Source organism: Podarcis pityusensis (assembly GCF_964106645.2).
Source record: "Podarcis pityusensis genome assembly, chromosome: 1".
NCBI lineage: Eukaryota > Metazoa > Chordata > Lepidosauria > Squamata > Lacertidae > Podarcis > Podarcis pityusensis.
In genome coordinates this window covers 93,043,008-93,064,214 of record NC_138028.1, presented here as the reverse complement: position 1 = coordinate 93,064,214, position 21,207 = coordinate 93,043,008, and the positions used below count along the sequence as shown (strand labels likewise).

The 21,207-nt window shown below is 39.7% G+C and overlaps 1 protein-coding gene across 6 annotated transcripts in view; it reads left to right on the top strand.

Annotated features, from left to right (window-relative positions):
* The window catches only part of ADCY5 (adenylate cyclase 5), a 190,674-nt gene that overhangs the window by 95,001 nt on the left and 74,466 nt on the right, over nucleotides 1-21,207 (top strand). For all 6 annotated transcript variants that reach the window (XM_081005709.1, XM_081005708.1, XM_081005712.1 and 3 more), the window contains 2 exons: nucleotides 10,794-10,943; nucleotides 13,208-13,329. In XM_081005709.1, coding sequence (XP_080861835.1) covers nucleotides 10,794-10,943; nucleotides 13,208-13,329 — 272 coding nt within the window. The remainder of the gene's footprint in view (nucleotides 1-10,793; nucleotides 10,944-13,207; nucleotides 13,330-21,207) is intronic.

Genomic DNA, 21,207 nt, shown 5'->3' with positions numbered 1-21,207 from the left:
GTCTAAACAGGAAGTCAGCCTTCCGTTTCTTTGTAGACAGAACAAAGCAAAGACAACGTAACTAGAGCTCAGAAAATCGCTTCTAAAGGATCGGCTTTCATCATTTAAAATCCTCGAACCCCCCTTCGGCAGCAGGAGAAGAAGGGGGATCTTTTTCGGACTGTTTAAACCTGCAGAAGTGAGTTTAAAGTAAAGTAACTTTCCACCGTCCTGATCCTGGAGCGGGGTGTCAGGACTGACGTTTGAAGCTCATTGACCAGAGACAAACGTTTTTGACAGATAGCTAAAAGAAGAGAAACATAGTGATTCCACTGTTTCCTTTCGCATTTTAAAGGAACAAATATTGACAAAATATCTCAAAAAAGAAACTTTGTTGCAAGAACAATTAGAAGTTTTCCCCCTAGAGGGAGACTGGGAAACTGTAACTAATTCCAGGGAGCTTGCAGCTGCCACAGATTACAATCGTGGGAAAAGGCTTGTGACCTTGTAGGACAATGTATTCAGAAGCTCTGTTGTGTGCTCTCTGCAAAATAAATGCTCTACTGGAACAGTTAACTGAGAAGACGGATTTGATGACTAATGCGGTCAGAATTTTTGAACAGGCAGTGGGAAACTATATGGAGCCCACCCAGGAATTAAATCAGGAGTGTGCCCTGACAGAACAGATGAGAGAAGAGGATGTTGCGGAATCTTGGGCGCCAGAGATGGAGGGAGCTGCGGCCCAGCAGGAACATGAGCTTTTGGATTTGACAAATGAACTTGGGAAAAGCCAGATTAGGAAAGATAAAGTTTGGACTGATTTGGAAATGGGGGGTTGGATAGACCCCCCTATGCAGGGATGTTTGGACTTTCCGAGTCTGGCAATGGGCCGTGAGATGTCTGGAGCTGTGGGGGCTCTCAATTTTGGAGGGATTCTGAAACATGTTTTTAAATACTACATGGAGTTTACTCTGGACTATGGAAAAGGGGCTGATTTGTTGAAAAGGGTCAAAAACATTACCAAGCTGGAGTTCCCACGAGTGAAAGGTGAATATGAAGAAGAGCTGCGGAAGGGACATGGAAGGGACTTAAGGGCCTTGGATATAAGGTTACCAGGTTAATGCGCTAGATCGATGGGATAAAAAGGACTGACAAAACCCGGGACCAGGAGGAAGGGACGCTGGATGAAAATTGGATTGTTTCTATTTCTTTCTTTTTTTTATCACTAGGATTGTTTTATAAAATTGATGACTGTTAGAAAAATGTTGGAATGAAATTACTTGGCTCTAGCAAAAATGTTTAAAGAATTAGGCAAGAATATTATGGTTATGAGAAGTGGGTAAAAATAAGATTTAAGTTTTAAGGTTTTTTATAAGATAAGATGAAAATAGATTAAGGTAATGTAATGACAGAATATTATGAAATATGGAAAGGATTTGCTGCAATAATTATTAACTGGGATACAAAAAAAGGGAGGAGGAGGAGGTCAAAGAAAGAAGGTAATGAAAGTTGAAGATTTGAGAATATTGGTTTTATTTTTATCTGTTTGTGGTGTATTTTTGTTTTTTGAATTTGTATTGTTGGATGTGGTTTGTTTCCCCCCCTTTTTTGTTTTTTTTCTTTTTTCTTTCTCTGCTTTGTCTTTTTCTGTAATTTTAAAAATTTTCAATAAATATTTAAAAAAAAACCCAAAATGATCAAGTGGCTGAAGCAGTTTGCCTATGCGGAAGGGTTACAACCTTTGGGGCTTTTTAATCTAGACAAAAAATAATGTTTGGACTTTGTGCAGGTGTATAAAATGGTGCACAGTGTAGAGAAAGTGGGTAGTCATAATACTGGAATCCATAACCATCCAATGAATCTGAACAGTGGAAAATACATCTGCTTGCTCCTGCACCAGTTTCTGCAGCTTAATAACTTGCATTGTTATTCATGTCACAGGTAAGAAAATAACAGAGCTTATCTTGACACCATCTCTCTTTTAAGCATATTTTCTGCCTATAATTGTCTGTTGAATGGCATCTGGTGTTTGAATAATCAAATACAAATGTAGCAGAGTGGTGCAGCATATTGACACAAGATGGTGTTTCGCTCTGTTTGTGGTGACTGTACAGTACCAGGCTTTTTTCCTCTGAATTACTACATAATAGGGTTACTCTACCTATTCATTTCAGTTTTTAAAGCAACAGGATGAAACTGATGAAAGAGTTCTATCTTTTGAAATGAAGAAAGTATCTTTGGAGAAAAAATAAAGCAAATTAGATACAAATGTAATTTGGCAAAATCTTTCCTTTTTATCCAGGCTTTTTGCCCTTAATTTGAAGAGTTTCGTGTATTTTCAGGTTCTTTTATGGGATAGGACCTAAGACCTGTCCTTTATCTTTGTAGTAGTGTTTTCGGGTTTTATTGATTGGTTGTCATACTTGTTTTTAGAGTTTCAGTGTTTCTGTAAGTCGCCTTGAGTCATTTGTGTGAGCAAAGTAACAACACCAACAAAAATGTTTGCTTCAAAAACACAGCCATGAATTTCACTGGTTTATGTCATATTCTGTCAGCCTAACTTGCCTCACAGGATTGTTGTGAAGATACAAATTGGGAGTGAGATTAGTCATGTATGTTGCCCTGGGCTCCCTGGAGAAAGGATAGGAATAAAAATTTAACAAATAATCTATAAACTACCCGTGTTGATGTCAGGTGTGTTGGCCCCTTGCTGAACTTTCATTCAGGGTCTGCAGTCTCTGCTTCTGGTTCAGAGGTTGTTATCATATGGGTGCTGGGGGTTCCCAGTTCAGTGGTGGTGCTAAGGGCTTCCATTTGGTAACAATGGTCCTTCAGTCTCTGAATCTGGGTCCAGGTCACTGCTGGCCTCTCTGATCACAGCAGCTACCTTTTTTTATGCATGATACCTCTTCATATGATTCATGCACGAAAGGAACTTCTGTAAAATGAGGACTAGTACATACATTTATCCCAACTGGCAGAGAAGGGATATCAGATGTTTTCGTTGGTGGGATTGTAAAAATAATGCCCTGTGTTTCTCTGCTGTGTTTTTTGAAAATGTTTCTTTAAGCACCTTGTTTCAAATGAATACAATACCTTCTCAGACCCAGGCAGAGAGACTCCATATGCTTTTGTTGCCCTGCTTGACCTCAGTCATGCGGATTTTATTCTGAAAACAAAATAATCATGTGAAAAGAGAAAAGGAGTGCAATAGCTGCATCAGAAGAATCGGATCATGACAGTATGGCATAATTTACGATCCCATGTAATAATATGGCCCAGTGTTTATTATGCTTTAAGCTTTGGAAATGGGCAGCATGTTGGGAAGTTACCACAGTTTTAGAAACATTGGTCTATGGCAGTGGCTTTCAACCAGTGTGCCATGGCACCCTGGGGTGACTTGAGGAACATGCAGGGGAACCCTGTCAGGGCATTCTTTCATATCTTCCAGTCCATATCTTTGCAGTCCATATCTTCCTGAATTATCTGTCTCTCTCTTTCTCTCCAAGGAACATTCAAGGGAGCCAGTAGCTTTAACTTGCAGCCCATTATCTTCCTGCATCTCTCCCCCACCATGTTTATCTTCTTAAAATCACCCCCTCCCCCCCAAAAATCCTCCCTGGCTTCAGTAACTAACAGTTCCTTAATTTTACACCAAGGGCTTGAGAAATGCAATAAAAATAGCAGAGTAGCTTGATGGTGTGTGTGCTCTGTATGGAGGGATTTAAAAATAACCATGAGAGTGAGGAGTGTCTTCTGGGTTTCTCTCTCCTTCTACCCCAACATCCCTCCCCACTATTTTCTCTACCTCTCTCCACAGGCAACACTCCCCCCCCCTTAACAGTCACCCAGCTTTATGGGGAAAGGGAGAATGTTGCAGAAAAGAACCATGTCTCCATGTGTGTCCTGCGCTGCGTTTCTCGCTTTCATTCTCCACAATAACAAAACGTTTCTGCTTCTGATCTTAATCTTGTTTTGCCTTCTCCTCCCCATGTGCACACTAATTTCAGGAAAGGCAGGCTGGGGCTGCCATGTGGAGTATGTCAGCTCAGCCCTGCAAAGCAGCAGTGTTGCTTGGGTTCCCATTGGCATGTGTTCTCCCACTTAGGCACTTGCCAAAAACATCACCCAAAAGAAGGCAGGGTGAAACGGGGGAATTCCCCCTTACACACAATGGAACCTGAATGTAAGTGGCTCCCACAGGTTAGCCGCAGAAAGAATGTGGTTGGCCAAGGGAGCCGTGGACTCAGGAAGGTTGAAAACCACTGGTCTAGGGGATTATTCCAAAGAACTTGGGAAAGGTGAGTTTTGAGGAAACACTGGAAGGAAGAAAAGTAGGTAGGTAATTAAATACCTGGGGTACCTGTTCAGGGATGTAGTTATAGGCATAAGGTACAGCAAAGAGAGAAAGGCCAGAGTCCTTTTAGGGAGCGGGAAAACTTCAGACATTGTAGGGTTGTGACTGGCCAAGTGAAGATTGCAGGGAGATCACCTTTATGTACAGCTAAATTGTACAGCTGTTGTGTGAATAACATGACTACCAGTGCACTCTCAGTAATTTTTTGACAAAAAGTCTTGTGTTCTTAAAAATCCTTTGGTGCCCCTATCTTTTCTAGTTCAGGTGCAGTTCCTGTATTTCACTCGCAGCTAATCTTGAGCAATGTTTTTAGTTATAGGTACGTTAGAAATGAGTCAGATTCCATTTAATTCCCTTAGGAATCTCAGCTTCGGTTTCCTAATTGAATTTCATCCCTTTACGATGATGAGAATTAGTATTGTTTGCTCTCAGGGGAGGGGGGGCAGAAAGCTCATTTATAAGACTTTCAGCTCTTGTCTCACTTTAGTCAAGTGTTGCATGAAACACACACATATACTGTTTCAAGAATGGCTACTTCAAACTGTTTTTGGGTGCTTTGCCACCTTGACTTTGCAGAGAATTACAGTAGAGTGATTTGTATAATCACTGTTCTTAGTGGTGTGTAAAAGGCACTAGAGACATGGAGGGTAGTTTTTCAATAATGCTGTGTGCCTTGAGTAACTCATTATAATTAACTGCTGTGTTGATGGGAAGACTTGCCAATGCCTTCCCATGTTATGGGTCTTTGATTGCTTGAATATATGGGCTCTAGGGGGGAAATTCATAGCATGTGAAAGCTATAAACAAAGCAGGGTGGTATTGGGTTTAATTCAGCGTAAATAGATACTGTAGGGCAATGAATTACCATATTGTCAGTTTTACACATTTAAAGATGTATGCAGATGTATAAAGATGTATGCAATCTGCTACACATAACTGCACAAGGAAAGGAGAACAGTCTGCAACACATCCTGTAATCTGCTGTGCTGTTGCTCACTTCTTGCTTACTAGTTTTTAGAGTTCTCTGTGAAATTGTTATTCCTCATTAAACAGTTTGCAAAGTTTGTACTAAGAAGCTACATATTTTCAGTGGCTGTCCTACACAAGAGTTAAAATCCATTCTGCTGTGTGAATTTTGTTAGCAAATATGTAAATGTGTGAATATTCAATAAATATTTGATATTCAGAATCAGCTGCCAACATTTTACAGCATCTTACATATAACAACCAGCATTTAACGGATTCTCGCAGCTGATACACAGTCAAGTCCATATTTGACAGCATCTGACAGCTAATGCAATAGCATTTAATAATCTTGTACTCGCTTTATTTATTCCTGGCAATCAGTCAGAAAATCTCTCACATTAAATAGGCTGCTTTTTTCTGTTTTTAGGATGTTTGATTTGATCCATTACTGTTGCTTATGAATATTTTTAATACTGTTTTACGTTTATTATTATACAAAAAGAATAAAAAGATAAAACATCTTTGTGAGGCGAAAAACCCCACCCTTATATGACATTGATTCTATGATTTTTCTCTTCCTATAATTAGTAAAAGGATGCTACTCTATAGTAATTTTTATTTGTGCTGACTTCTCTTCTTTAAGCTTATGTTTTTGTTTGCTTAGGCAACTGAGCTTCAGTAATTGCCAAATTTCTTTACATATAGATGGTTTAGTATTTCTCTCTCTTTGCCATTACAAATATTGAAGCAAATAAAAGGTTTGAAATGAATGGGTGGTGTGTTTTTGATATGATCTGCTGAGTGAATTTTAGTACATTATTTTAGCATCTAGCAATATTTTGTTATTGATCATTCTCTTACTAACCATCTTAACTTTCATCCAGAATTTACATATTAGGTGGAACATCAACACCTAATATGTAAATAATTTACTTAAGGTAAATTGTATCACCAGAAAACAATTTTTTTGTTTTTTTAGATGTTAGTCAATTTATTTGGCTTAGAATATCAGCACTGTTGTATATAATAATAAATAATAATAATAATGATATGTATACAAAGAAGATGATATTCATTTAAGTCAAACTCAAATCACTGGATTAAAATCAAAATCACTGGATATACCTTGGTTTGAATAGATGTATCCCATGCTGAGCATGAGATCATTTCCTGTCATGCTTTAAAATTATTCCCACTCTTTAAATCTTGTCTGCAGACAGTTTTTCCGGGTCAGGTGGCCAGCTTCTGGCAAACCAAAGCAGTGCACGGAAACGCCGTTTACCTTCCCGCCGGTGCGGTACCTATTTATCTACTTGCACTTTTTGTCGTGCTTTCGAACTGCTAGGTTGGCAGGAGCTGGGACCGACCAACAGGAGCTCACCCCGTCGCGGGGAATCGAATCGCCGACCTTCCGATCGGCAAGCCCAAGGCTCAGTGGTTTACACCACAGTGCCACCCGCGTCCCTATTATATTGTTACATTACTGAAATAGCATAAATTAATTTTAAACTACAGTATTAACAATTTTAAAAATAAGCTGCTTTCTTTGCTTTGTAATATTCAAATCTATCCATCCATACAATTCTACCTTTACATCTTGGATTTTATAAAATTCAGAAAGATAATGGCTTGGATCCTAATATATGGAAATTCCCAGAAGGAAAGTTCCCTGTCCCCTCCTCTCTCCTGCAGCCACTTGCACATCTGAAAAGCCTCCGGAACAAACTCTCTCCAGACTAACTATGAGCTGTGATCTGGGTTTAAACAACACACTAAGCAAAACTTTGGCTTACTGTGCAAAAACCTTGGTTTGTAGCAAAAAGACTTATGGAGAAGCAAAGCAGTTCTTCTCTAGGAGTCCACTTACTCACATAGGCCTGCTAAACCGTGGTTTGGCTTAGTGTGACATGTATTCTCAGTCTTTAAGTCTTGCAATGATTACAGCTAAAGTTCCTTAACTTAAGACAGATAATTGGTCAGACATAAAATGGGCATGAAATTTGTGTATTTATTCCTAATTTCCCCTTCATATCTTTATATATTGTTTTAATGTACTTTGAAATATTGCCTTTGAGTTTCTGTTTCTGTAAAATGCAGAACAAATGTAGCTATTCTAAGTAACCAACTGATTTATACTGTTTTAGTGATATATGTGAGCCACTTTGAAGATCAAATTTGTGAATAGATGGGATATAAATTCCATAGCTCATTTGCCTGGAAATAATATTTTGCTGTGATCTAACAGCTGAATCTCATCAAGAAAGCATGTTTCTGGGAGTGGGAGTATTTGGAATGAAATTAAAAGCCTTTCTGTCAAAGAAGTTGAAGCGCGACTTTGAAATACGAGGGAAGGAAAAAGAAAGGCTATCCTATTTTCAGCTCTCATGCCATATATGCAAATATCAGTAAGTGCTAATAATTATAGTCATCCATCATATATTTTATAAAATTCTGAGCTCATCGCAGATTCCATGAATGTTGAAACATTTATGCAGTCGGGCACAATAATTGAAGGCATCTGAATGTTAGCAGGCCAAGATTAAAGTGTTCTAATGAAGTGCCAATGCAGTAATGGCATTCTAAAGAAATACATGTCTAAGGATATGTTAAAAGGGCAACTCGGTAGGTTGAATGTCCTTCTAAGGTTCTGCCAAGGAACATTGAACTAAAACACTTTTAAGCAGAGGCACTTTGCCTTCAAGAAACTAGTCTATGTTAAACATAGTGCAATAAGTAGAAGACCACAATCAAAATTTCAGAATCTGAGAAAGGAGTTTGGAAGTCTACACAAACCCCTTTGTTAAAACAATTTTGATTGAAGGAAGGAATAATTTTCTCTAGCATAAAATGCCCTTAACAAGTCGGTATCATTTCTGGTAAAATGAAATAACACTGTGGTCCTTTCCCCCAGCTTAGTTCCTTGAGGGCCGCCCCTCTTACAACCATTCTGTCCCTTGTCACTGCGTTTTTCTGCATCTACCTGTAACAGCCACAGCCAGAACTTGAATGCAGGCTCCCTCAACAGGTGTACTGCTTCACAAACTCAAAACAACACTTTCTTCCTCAACAGCCCACCATTCTCTTCTCCTTTTCTGGCCCAACTGCCCCCACCCCCCAACTGTCACTTTCCCATTGTTCCATATTCCCTTATAAGTGATTTCCAGGACTCCCCAGAACTGCCTAACTAGCTACATTTTACTTACAGTACCCCCATTTTCCCTAGTCAACTTGCTGTATGAGGTATACAGTACTACCTCGGGTTACATACGCTTCAGGTTACATACACTTCAGGTTACAGACTCTGCTAACCCAGAAATAGTACCTTGGGTTAAGAACTTTGCTTCAGGATGAGAACAGAAATCGTGCTCCGGCGGCAGCAGGAGGCCCCATTGGCTAAAGTGGTGCTTCAGGTTAAGAACAGTTTCAGGTTAAGAACAAACTTCCAGAACAAATTAAGTACTTAACCTGAGGTAAAAAGGTAAAGTGACCCCTGATCATTAGGTCCAGTTGTGACCGACTCTGGGGTTGCGGCGCTCATCTCGCTTTATTGGCCGAGGGAGCCAGCGTACAGCTTCCGGGTCATGTGGCCAGCATGACTAAGCTGCTTCTGGCAAACCAGAGCAGCGCACGGAAACACTGTTAACCTTCCTGCCGTAGCGGTACCTATTTATCTACTTGTACTTTGTCGTGCTTTCGAACTTCTAGGTTGGCAGGAGCAGGGACTGAGCAACGGGAGCTCACCCCATCGCGGGGATTTGAACCGCCGACCTTCTGATCGGCAAGTCCTAGGCTCTGTGGTTTAACCCAGAGCGCCACCCGCGTCCCAGTAACCCGAGGTACCGCTGTATTAAAAACCAAAACAGAAGCATTAAAAAAAACCTCATTGCAAAACCACATGATTATACACACATCATCTGCCACATAGCACCCCCTAAACCTGCTCTAGGTTCCATCCCCGCAATCCTCTAGAGCAGATTTGTGGGCAGAGGAGAGGGCAGGAAAATTATATTGCAGAGCTACAAGTTGTTGCCTGAGCCTGAGATCTGACCTTTAAAAGCAAAAATGGTATGCAGGAGCCGAATCTGCTTGCTTTTCCCTATCTTAACTACCTGCAGCCCTATATGCAAACACTTTTCTGTCATCTGGAGCCACTTTTGGTTTCAAGTCTTTGCAGATGTGCAAAGAGGGCAGTCAAACATCACAACTGATTTACTAGTTAATGTGCTGGCTGTCAGGCTGTAAACCAGTTTTGGGGAAAATATTATTGAAGTACCGGCAACTTGGGGAAGAGACACCTGCTGCTCTACTTTTAAAGAAAGGAGTTGATGAGAATTGGAATCCAACAGCATCTGGAAGGTTCCTCATTACTGTTCTTAACATACTAGCCCCTTTAAATTACTTAAACTTTGCCTAAACATCTCATTGGGTTTGGAGAGGTAGGGGATAAGTGATACAACAACTCCCAAGGATTTTTGAGATATGTGTGCAAGAATCACCATGGTCTGCTCATCAGAAACCAATCAGTTCCTCCAAACTGTCACACTAGCTTTATTTTTCCCTGATTTTTCTTCAGGCTTAGATTAGACATTAAGTATAGACTATGGCATCAGATTGTAGTGTACAGTGGTACCTCGGGTTACATATGCTTCAGGTTACATACACTTTAGGTTACAGACTCCGCTAACCCAGAAATAGTACCTTCAGTTAAGAACTTTGCTTCAGGATGAGAACAGAAATCGTGCTCCTACGGTGTGGCGGCAGCAGGAGGCCCCATTAGCTAAGGTGGTGCTTCAGGTTAAGAACAGTTTCAGGTTAAGAACTGACCTCCAGAACGAATTAAGTACTTAACCCGAGGTACCACTGTAGTTATATATGTGTGCCTGATAGTAGACTAGGTTAGGGCCGGGCAGAAAAAAAGATATAAATCTTACGTTAGATCTCTGAGTGATTTGCAGTAGATTGGCAAGGGTTTTGGACTCCAAAACAACAGCTGCAGAAAATGATCCCTGTACCTGTCACTACCTTAAATTACATTACTGAAATGAGGTGTGATTAGAGTAATCAAAAGTGGACTTCTTTGTGGAAAGACTGGGATATTTGCCCATCTCTGAGTTAGGTGCTTATTCATCTCCCTAATGGGATTCTTTAAAACTTTCCAGAACTCAGATGCTGATGGCTATTGCCGTGTGTATGACCATATTTTAAAGCAAAGCAAGAGGTTTCTTCAAATCTGTTAACCAAAACAGCAGGAAAATATACTGTGTCTGGCTGCCTATGTGACCTCTTCTGTAAGCAGGACCAGAGGATAAATATTGTTACTCTTTCTGCAGCTATTGACTTCCATAAAGATAATTTGCTTAGAGCAGAAGACAGTGATTACATACATGGTTCAGAAGAGGGCATTCTGGCCTTGGATCTGGTGCTATTCTTACCCTGGTTTCTGGACTGTAACCAGTTCTGTCTTTCTCTCCTTCCACTATCTCTTATGCAGCTGGTGTCCAACATCCTCATCTTCATCTGCACGAACATTGTAGGTGTGTGTACACACTATCCAGCTGAGGTGTCCCAGAGACAGGCATTTCAAGAGACCAGGGAATGCATTCAAGCTCGTCTACATTCTCAGAGAGAAAACCAGCAACAGGTAAAAGAAAAATGATGGTGATAATACATTCAAGGATGAGGGGTTTTTTAGCTTGATTATCTTATTTTATTTTATATATTTTTGTGGTGAACAAATTTCTGGGCTTTTTGTGTGGCAATATGGGTCTTGCATAGGAAGAATACAGAATGTTCAAGTAATTCTGATTGAAGTTGTGATTTGATAGAGACCTGGCTTTTGCTGCCATTTGTGGCTGCAGGAGAAAAGTTCCCAGGACTATAATGATGTTCTCCAAGGTTCAGCTGTGATCATTGCTTAGGCAAAGCCCAAGTCTGACCCAAAAGCTTTAATATATCTATCAGGTTAGGAGAAATCAGTAGGTGGTCTGTGGGGTGAGGGAGGTAACCATCATGAATTGGGGAAATATCCTACTCCTGAGAACATTTTGATTTGCAGCACTGAGTAGTTTGCCAAAACTGTGTTCCTGGTTCCGGTGTTATCACAGAACATTAATTTACTTCATCAGCTTTAATTAGTAGCATCCTTCTGTGAGTGTGGTTCATGGTAGAGTGTCTGTGAGCTATCTATTTAATTTGAGAGCATCTTTAAGATGCATGTAGAGAATTGTCAATGATCTAAAGAGGACTGATGATACATCTATAGACAGAAATTAAGTCTGATTCCACCCACATTGCACAGATGCATGTTTTGTTATCCTGTACCCAGCTGCCCAACTCCATCTAATGTAAATAGATAAAAGGAACTTGGAGATGCATCTAATCCTAGTCCTACTTAAAGTAGACCCATTGAAGTCAATGAACATGACTTATTTAGATTCACTAATTTCAATGGGTCCACTCTGAATAGAATTTAGTTGGCTACAAGCCTTTGGAATTCACTTTTAGAGACTCACAAGTATGTAATAATTACTTCTGAAACTGAGGTATCAGTGATTCATATGTCACCTTTTGAACCCTTTTGGTTCTAATGTACACAATAAAGATTTTAGTGCTTTTTTAATATCCTGAGAAAAATGTGTTACTTTGCTATCTTTCTGCTCTGGTTGTTTTGGTCTCATACAGGGACTGAGAAAATGCACTACTGAGAATATGAAACTGGTGTTTTCCATAGCAAACGGTTAAAATGTGAAAGTCATCTATGCATGTTTATGCATCTTTAAACACATGTACTTTGGGCCCATAAAATTTCCCAGGTGCAACCTTTATGAACAATTGTTGTGTAGTGCAATGGAGAAGATTATCTTGTTGTCATGTGCAAAGCAGCAAAGTACACAACTTTCCAGTAGCGAGATGGTGCTTCTTATATTATTTGGCCACAATTCTCTATCTAGCTAAGAGGCAGACTCAGAGTGAAAGATAATGTGGGTTTACTGGACTTCTTCATCACAGAGGACACTAGTTCTTTCTTCACTGCCTCCAAGCCATAGGAGCCAGCAGTTACAGAACAGGGCAATGGTCCTTAAAAGAATACACAGCACCTCAGGGATGACTGGACTAATAGGAGTCTTCAGAAGGCTTCAGCCTGTTGCTGAGACAACAGCTCTTCCTAAGTGAGTCCTCGCAAGCATTGGCTGGTGTGAGCTCTCCAGGGTGCTGACAAATTACCCAGCCCATAATCTGGCTGGATTTGACTGGACATCCCTTGCTGTGACCCTGCTTTTTAGAATATGGCTTCTTTCTTATCAGCATTAACCTGACCTCCACTGGGACTGTAAGCCAGAAGAAGGCAGGACAATGCTCATGCATTTCAGTATCAGTAGAGAGTTCTGATCTTCAACCTTCACATTTGACACAAGAAATACAAAATACAAAAGTCATTTGTTGTCATTTCTTCATAGTTACTGAAGCCATAAACGTGTATTAGAAATTGGATTTGCTGCTACATAACAAATAAATGAAGCCAAATTTCATGAATGATATTTTGTCCTATGGCCTACAGAGCCCGTGGAATGGCCACAAACAATGCATAGTCAACATGTATTCTGTGCACCACCAACTCCGTTAAAACAGCTACCTTTTGATGTTGCTAACATTGGAGAGTCTAACTTCTATGAATGGAAGTTAAATTGGAACTGGAGAGAAATCTGATGGATTATGACTTGCTTAATTACTGAGTAGAATAGGATCTTACATAAAGGCTGGCTTTATGGAAAATATCCATGATTCTGCCCATTCACAGCAGAACTGATAGCTTCATTTTGTTTATATGAGATTAGAAGAGATGTGTGTTTGTGTTGTTAAATAGAGAGCAGGCATGTTAATTGGCTCATCTGTCTAACACCACAGGAGCGCCTCCTGCTCTCCGTACTTCCTCGCCATGTTGCCATGGAGATGAAAGCTGACATTAATGCCAAAAAAGAAGATATGATGTTTCATAAAATTTACATACAGAAGCATGACAATGTCAGGTAAGTGCAACGGTAAAGGCGTGGAATGAACCCATAACACGGTAGCATGTTTTAAAAAGAAACGAAACTAAAGCAAACAATATGTATGTCTGAGAGGTAAGCATAAATGGAATTTCTTTGTTTGCCATTTTTAGCAGCAGAACTACAAATCACAGATATATCTTTAAGGGAGAGAGGGAAACAAAATTCAAAGCATCTCCAAACAGACTTCAGGCCTTGGTGTGAGTTTAAGGATGACTTATTTAGTCTTTTCCTGCCTTCCCTTCCCTTCTATAAAGTTTGTATATGAGAGTAGAGAGTGAGAGACTAATCTTTGCTGGTGTCACATGTAGGGAAAACCATGCACATAGGAGGTAAAACAGATTTGATTTGTCTTTACGTCTTGTTGTTTAATCATTATAGAAATAATTTGACGTTCTTATCTCAAATGTCCATGGAAAGTGAAGTTTCATTTTGAAAGTAATACTTTATCTGCCTAAGTCATATGCTGAGTAGACCTATTGAAATTAATGAACATAACTAATTTAAGTCATTTGGTTTCAATGGGTGTACTCTTGAGTCAGATACAATCCTATGTCATCTTCTTCTTCTTTTTTAAAGCCTTTTGAGTCCTAAGACTCATAGGTTATTTGAAAAATACTCTAATAATATTTTCTAGCCTAGGCAGCAAGTGATTTCATGCACTGATAATCTGATTATCTTAATTTGCACTAAAAACTGTGTGTTTGCCTTTAAAATGACTTGGTCCCAGTGAGTCAAATTAAACCAGTGCACCAATACTCAAACTATTTAAGCAGAAATTCTTGGACTGACTTAATTAATCATATCAAATTAATTGAAAATTAATCAGCTGAAATCAAAGCAGTACAGCATAACTGATCTATGCATTTCAATCTGTGCTCTTTAATTAGAAGAAACTTGCCTTAATTGGCCTTGTTGACTCCAGCATTATATACATTTGACACTTTTCTGTGGTATTTGAAATGAGACTTTCAAGATCAGAGTCCCCATCCAGCATCCTCACTGGATTTAAACCTTATTTATTAATGTCATCTAAACAAACAACTAGTTTTAAAAGGAGGCCAATTTGCTGAGATGAAGAGAGAACAATTAAAGATGAGAGAATGGTCACAAGCTGGAGGAGGTTTGAAAAAAGATAGCTCAGAAAGGGAACATAATTATGTGCGTCTTAAGATAAACAGATGAAAATGTTTGCTGTATTTAGCTAATTGTGCCAACACATAAAATTGCGAGTTTTATAGTATCCTTATATCTTAAATATTGTGTAACTTCTCCAAAAGGTAGAGATTTATAACTGAGGAGGGTGAATATATGCTTTCACATGGTTTTCTTATCTGAGTTCACATAGTTAACTGCTGACTTGTAAGTAGCCATTTTCCTGGTGTCCAAGTTTTTTTCTCCCTCTGCCCTTCTCAAGACATCAAAATGTCACAACTAAAACAGGCTATTTAAAATTTCCTGAGGCCAGTAATTTCTGTGGCCTTCATTACAAGGATAGGTGTACATAGGAGACTTGTAAAAAAATCAGTTTACTGTATCTAATAGAAACAAAATTGTTGTTGTTATTTTATTTGTACCCGGCTCATCTGATTGGGTTGCCCAAGCGACTCTGGGCAAATATAAATATATAAGCAATAACCCTAGACACATAGTTATCCTAGTTATGTTTGGTATGTCCAGTTTGCCTTTAATAAAAACAAGGCTCTAGACTTGTAATCAGAAAACAGGTTAGACATGTTTGGGTAGTCACTAGCAACAGTTCAGAAACCAGATATGGACCTAGGCAAATGTTGAGAGGCCAAGTCTATCTAGTTCCAATACCAATATCTGACCTGCCTGTCTCAGCATTACCATTTCTTTGAAACTCAGCGTCTCGGTAGCATAACAAATGGCCCAACCCAGGTATAGTTGTTATACTACTGGAGTCAGCCTCTCTGTGGTGAGTAATCCTGGTCCATGACATGTATAGGACTTACTTACTGCATGGAAGTTGGATAATTTCACATTGAACTCCACAGTCCTGCTCCGTATTTTTTTGTGGAGAGCTATAGTGACAGCTATAGACAGCTATAGTGACATGCTGGCCACATGACCCAGAAGCGGCTCCCTTGGCCAATAAAGCGAGATAAGTGCAGTAAGTAGGGCTTTAAATAACAAAAAAAAACAACATGTCACACAGAAGGAGGAGGCAGTTTTCAGAAGTATCCACTGATAGACACTATGACCTGTGCTCTGGCCAATGTGTATCTGAAGTTGTATTGGCAGTGTGTGGTGAATAGGAACAGATGGGGAGTGGGGGAAGCAACTGAGCAGGTAACAACAACAAACAATTAATGACTAGAAAGATTCAGCACTAGCTCCCCCCTCCCCCAAGAACAAAAGTAGCCCTACTTTTTTCTTTTTTGAGTTTGTAAATTTTATTTTCAGTTTTTGAAAATTTACAAATATACACCTTACAATCACATACCTCCAATACATATTAGACTTCCATCTCCCGTTTTGTGGTTTCTTATTTAAATTTTTAACACTGCATTTTCCACTTTGCTCCATTTTTAAATTATTATACAGTTAATCTTGATAATACTCTTAACTGCTTGATTTAAGTTAACCCTACTTACTAATGCACTTACTTGCATGCCGCGATTTTTGAAATATACCACAAATGCTCCCCACTCTTTAATAAATTAGCTTTCCTCTTGGTTTCTTACCACACCTGTTAATTTTGCCATTTCGACATAATCCATCAATTTAATCAGCCATTCTTCCTTGGTTGGAACAGCATCCTCTTTCCATCTCCGAGCAAATACCATTCTGACTGTGGTTGTAGCATACACAAATTTCGAAGGTCCTTCGGAATTTCTGTATTAACTATCCCTAAAAGAAAAGCTTCTGGTTTTAAAAGTATCCCTACTTCAGCCTGATATAAACGTATACAGTATCTCTCCGGTTGCTTCAAATCCACCTTAAAGGTTGCTCAGCTAATGAACACTGAACTGGGTGCAGTCCACCTTTCATGTATGGTGGTCCTCCAGGAACTGAACAAACCTGTTTTTTCTGTCTTCTAGGACTGCAAAATAGCAGGCTTGTTAGCTATTAGGTCGCTTACAGTCCATGCTTGGGGCATTGCCTTTGGCTTATTGGGCCACATTGTGAAGGCTTGCCCTAAATTCATGCTTCAGCAAGGCCAAGCTTTTGTACCTAAAATATACTTTGAGCAATCACTTATTTCTGGTTCCATACCTTCACCTGCAATTTTCTATAATTAGCTACAGGTTCTCTAATGCATAAATGTAGGTTCCTTGCACTTATAATCTGCACACAGGGACCAGCTCCATATTTACACAAGGTCCTCTGAGCTGGCCTGCTTAATCCACCTTTTTCACACAGTACATCGTTAATCAATAGAACTCACTTCCACAGGAGGGTGTGATGGCCACCAACCAGATGGCTTTAGAAGTAGATTTGACTGATTCATGGAGGAGCGGACTACTGATAGCTACCACCCACGATAACTCTGCTCTGCTTCCACAGCTGGAGGCAGCTATGCACCTGAATACTAGTTGCTGGAAAATCCAGGAGGGGAGAGCACTCTTGTGCTCAGCTGCTGCTTGTGGGCTTCCATTTGAGACACCTGGTTGGCGACTGTGAGAACTAGATGGTGGACTAGATGTGTGGCCTGAGCCAACTGGCTCTTCTTATGATCTCGTGGTACTCTGCTGGTGCTCCATAAATGCTAGCCAGTGCTTTGGGCTGGCAGAAGGTGGGCGCCTCAGTTGAACAGGGTTTTGTGTCTCCTCTAGAGATGTCTCTTGCAGAAGGTTCCCTGCAAGTGTTTGCTGGTGGTGGTGGGAATGGGACCAGGAGGTGGCATTGGTTAAGTTACACAGCAGAGAGCAACCAGAAGACAACGGCTCCCTGTGACCTTGGCTGGTTTAGAAACCATGCCATGCAAGGGAAACATCAGGTTGGGAAAGTCCTGCATTCTTACGCATCTGTGAAAGCCACAGATCCACGTGTGCACACAAAAAAGGGCACCCTCTCCAACCTCTCCAGTTGTAATGCACACATCTCCTGGCTAATCCATCTCTGAAGCGTCTGCGGAACACCAGTCACATCTGGCAAAGCACACAAATGCTCTAGTTAATCCAGGGTGTGTGCAAGGAGCAGTTCTGGACACCTAAGTTTTTTCTCGTATGACAAGTGGATACCAGGGAACAGTCTAGAGGTTCAGCTAGGCCCATCACTGCTTACCTTTCAGCAGGCAGCTTCAACTTACCCTTTTTCAGCGTGCATTTTTTGCTGTTGTCTTTTACACTGGGTCTCTGACTGCTAATGTATCAAGATTGTGGTTTTTACTGTTGATGATTTTGGCTTTATTGTTTCTAATTTTGTTGTTTCTAATTTATTAGCTAGCTTGAGTATAATTTTATAAAAATAGAGAGATAGAAACATTGAACATAAATGCATAAAATAAACAAACTCAGGAATGCGGCAATGAGAATTACAGTTCTAGGGGTAATTTACCCAGGATTTCCTGTCATGCCTGCTCATAAAATATTTTAATCTAGTTGCTGTTACAGTGTTGCGTAAGTAGAAGTTAGTGATGATGTGAAATCTATCTCAGGCTCATATAGTCACTTGTGATGTGAATTATGACTATACAGTATATTGACATTTCATGGGGAAGCAAACATTCCCACTCTCAGAAAGTTAAAATGTGAGAAACTGCTTTAACACAAAAACAGTCTTGCAGCAGAAATTGATCTTTGCCTACATCTGTTTGTGAAAAATAATGGTCACTGTCAAAAAAATTAAAATGGGATTTCCAGGAGCTCTCAATTCACTTTTTAAAGTAAATAACACAAACTGCACTGTTAAAGCAGTCCTTTTTTTCCATCTTGGACTAGTTTCTGGCAGACATAAAAGCACTAAGATATGCATAGGTTGTTTTTACCTCGTGGTTTTCAGATGGTATCCCATTGCCACAATAACCCCTTAATGGTATCTGGAATTTGCCAAATCTAGTCATCCTGGTACTATGAAAAGAGGTGTCAAGCTCAATAACAAAAATTGCTCACCATTTATATGCCTCTAAATTTTTCTCACCAATGTGTTCTTTTTAGAGGTTGTACCCAGATGCAATGAGAATGACAATTTCTGTTAAGGGGTGTTGAAATATACTTTGATTAAGGAGAAGCAGTTGTTGTCACTGTCAGTTAATTAGAATGGCTTGAAAGGTGGAAGTTAAACCAGCATTTGCTGGAATACAGCAGTGGACTTGTCAGCTCTGTAAATAAAATACACGTTTAGCTTTCTAATGTGGTTTGCTTAATGTACCAAAACATACCAATTTGTTGCTTCATTTATCGCTGTTTAAATCCTTCTAACAATGTAGTAGTAAGCAGTGCAATCTGCTTCAGAATCAGTTTTTCTGGCTTCCAACCATGGTTTTTTGTTTTTTTGTTAAATCATTTTTATTAATTTTCCAATAAAAAAAAATCCAATTAACATATCAAATCATAGTCCAATTAAAATAAAAAACTAAAATTAAAAAAGACCATGGTTTTTGACTTATATTCTCAATGCAGTTATAGAGCAGTATGGAAATTTAATAAATAATAGTAATAATAAAGTCTGTCTGTAGAATGGTTTTTATTAAATTTGTGTGTAATTATACTGGGTGTCCTTTGTTAAAGATTAATAAAGTTTGAGCGCAAGGGGGGGGGAGTGTTACTTGTATACCATATCTAAAGTGTCAGTAAGGTAAAGGTAAAGGGACCCCTGACCATTAGGTCCAGTCGTGACCGACTCTGGGGTTGCGGCGCTCATCTTGCTTTATTGGCCAAGGGAGCCGGCGTACAGCAAACCAGAGCAGCGCACGGAAACGCCGTTTACCTACCCGCTGGAGCGGTACCTATTTATCTACTTGCACTTTGACGTGCTTTCGAACTGCTAGGTTGTCAGTATAAAACAGCAATAAAACAAAAATGTGTAGTAGCCAAACACAATCCATGACAACATTAAAAACTAAAAAGAGTAGACGGTAAAACATAAAAACAGCATTGAAGACTTAAAGAACCAAAAGGTCTTCACATCTGACCTGAGCAGTAAAAGAGTTGCTACTGCTAGGGATCTATCCATTTTGGTTTCTCTCTTTTCCCCTATTTTAATTTCAGTTCACCACTTTTCCCCATCAGTTTGCAATTTCTTAAAAAAACTTCTCAGCATTTCTTTAACATTTTCAGCATTTTCATGCACATTTCTCCTAATCTACACACTTTTGTATGCAATTTTTCATAATAGAATGCTGTTTTGTACATTATTTTCAGTAACAGATGCACTTTTATCCACTGCTTTACCCAAGATACAAATTTTGTGCACCTTATTTGGTGAGACAAATGCATAGCAAAATTTGGAGAGGTGTCTTGTTTGGAGAAGCACAAATGAGGTGCCATATTTTTTACTCTATAAGACGCACCTAGTTTTTAGAGGAGGAAAACAAGAAACAAGAAAGCAACACAAAGCCTCCTGAGCGAAGAGGGAGTAGCTCTCCCGCGGCACTCAAGAGGCTTTGCGTGGCTATCCCTGAAGCCAGGAGAGCAAGAGGGATCGATGCGCACCTATCCCTCTTGCTCTTCTGGCTTCAGCGATAGCTGCGCAGCCTGCATTGGCTCCATAACACACACACACATTTCGCCTTACTTTTTAGGAGGGGAAAAGTGCATCTTATAGAGCGAACAATATGGTAGGTTCACATTAAAATGCATACTAAACCAAATTCCCTCCATCCCTAGGTACCACTGATTACATTTGCTTGATAATGGTGTTCTGCTGCTGAGGGCTCTCCCAAATATCCTGTCTGTTGGCCATTCATTCTAGGCTAGGCTCATTCATGGCTAGGCTCTCTCTGGTCTTGATTAAGCATTTATTCTGATTCCATTGCTGGGAGGTTATACAACAATGATAATTCATCCCAATTGACTTACTGGGTATTTATATATCTTCTGTTGATCATTCATTCCATCCTTTTCAGTACAGTTCCCCATAATAGCAAATAAAAAAATCAATAATCAGTTTTTTAGAGCAGTTGTTTTGTTGCACTAGGGTGTCAGAATGATTTAAAGTTAAAGGGAATTATTTCCCAGCAAGGCAGGTGCCTTAACATTTTTCGGATGATGATAATTGTTTGGAAGCTCCCTGTTAAGCCTGGAAGTGCAGCGGAGGCCTCACACTTGCTGTCTGTAGCCTGCTTATTACTCATTGCTTGAATCACTGGCCCCGCTCCTTATTTCCCCAGATAGAGGGATACAATCTTTCATGCTTATACCAGACTGTGAAAAAGGTACCCGCACCTAGCAGCAGTCATTACAATAAATTGAAACCAGCTTCAAAGGTATATTATAGCAGAATGAGCAGCTACCGGGTATCAAAGGAAACACTTTCAAAGTAGTGCTGGTGCCAGATTACTCCCTCCTGGAGATACGTGACATTATAGAAAGCACTTATAAGAACAAACACTATTTGTTAAATCATCAAATGTCCTTCAAATCCAGAACTGCACACTATTGATCATTTTACAATAGAAAGACATTGTGACCTGACATCTGGAAAGGGTGTCCATTGATGGCACTTGCAGTAGGTGAGGTGGAAGAATGCCTTGCCTAAGAGCATGCTTTGTTGCTTCAAATATAGACATTTCACAGCCCCACCAAGGAAATGAGGCTCTGCTGTGCCTTTGTTATCAACAGGGAGCATCAAACTTGTGCTCCAATTGAGACTGGATGGGGCTGTCTGGACTTCAAAACCAGAAGAACATACCAACTGTTATACTCGGCCCACCACAACTGCTTTCACACT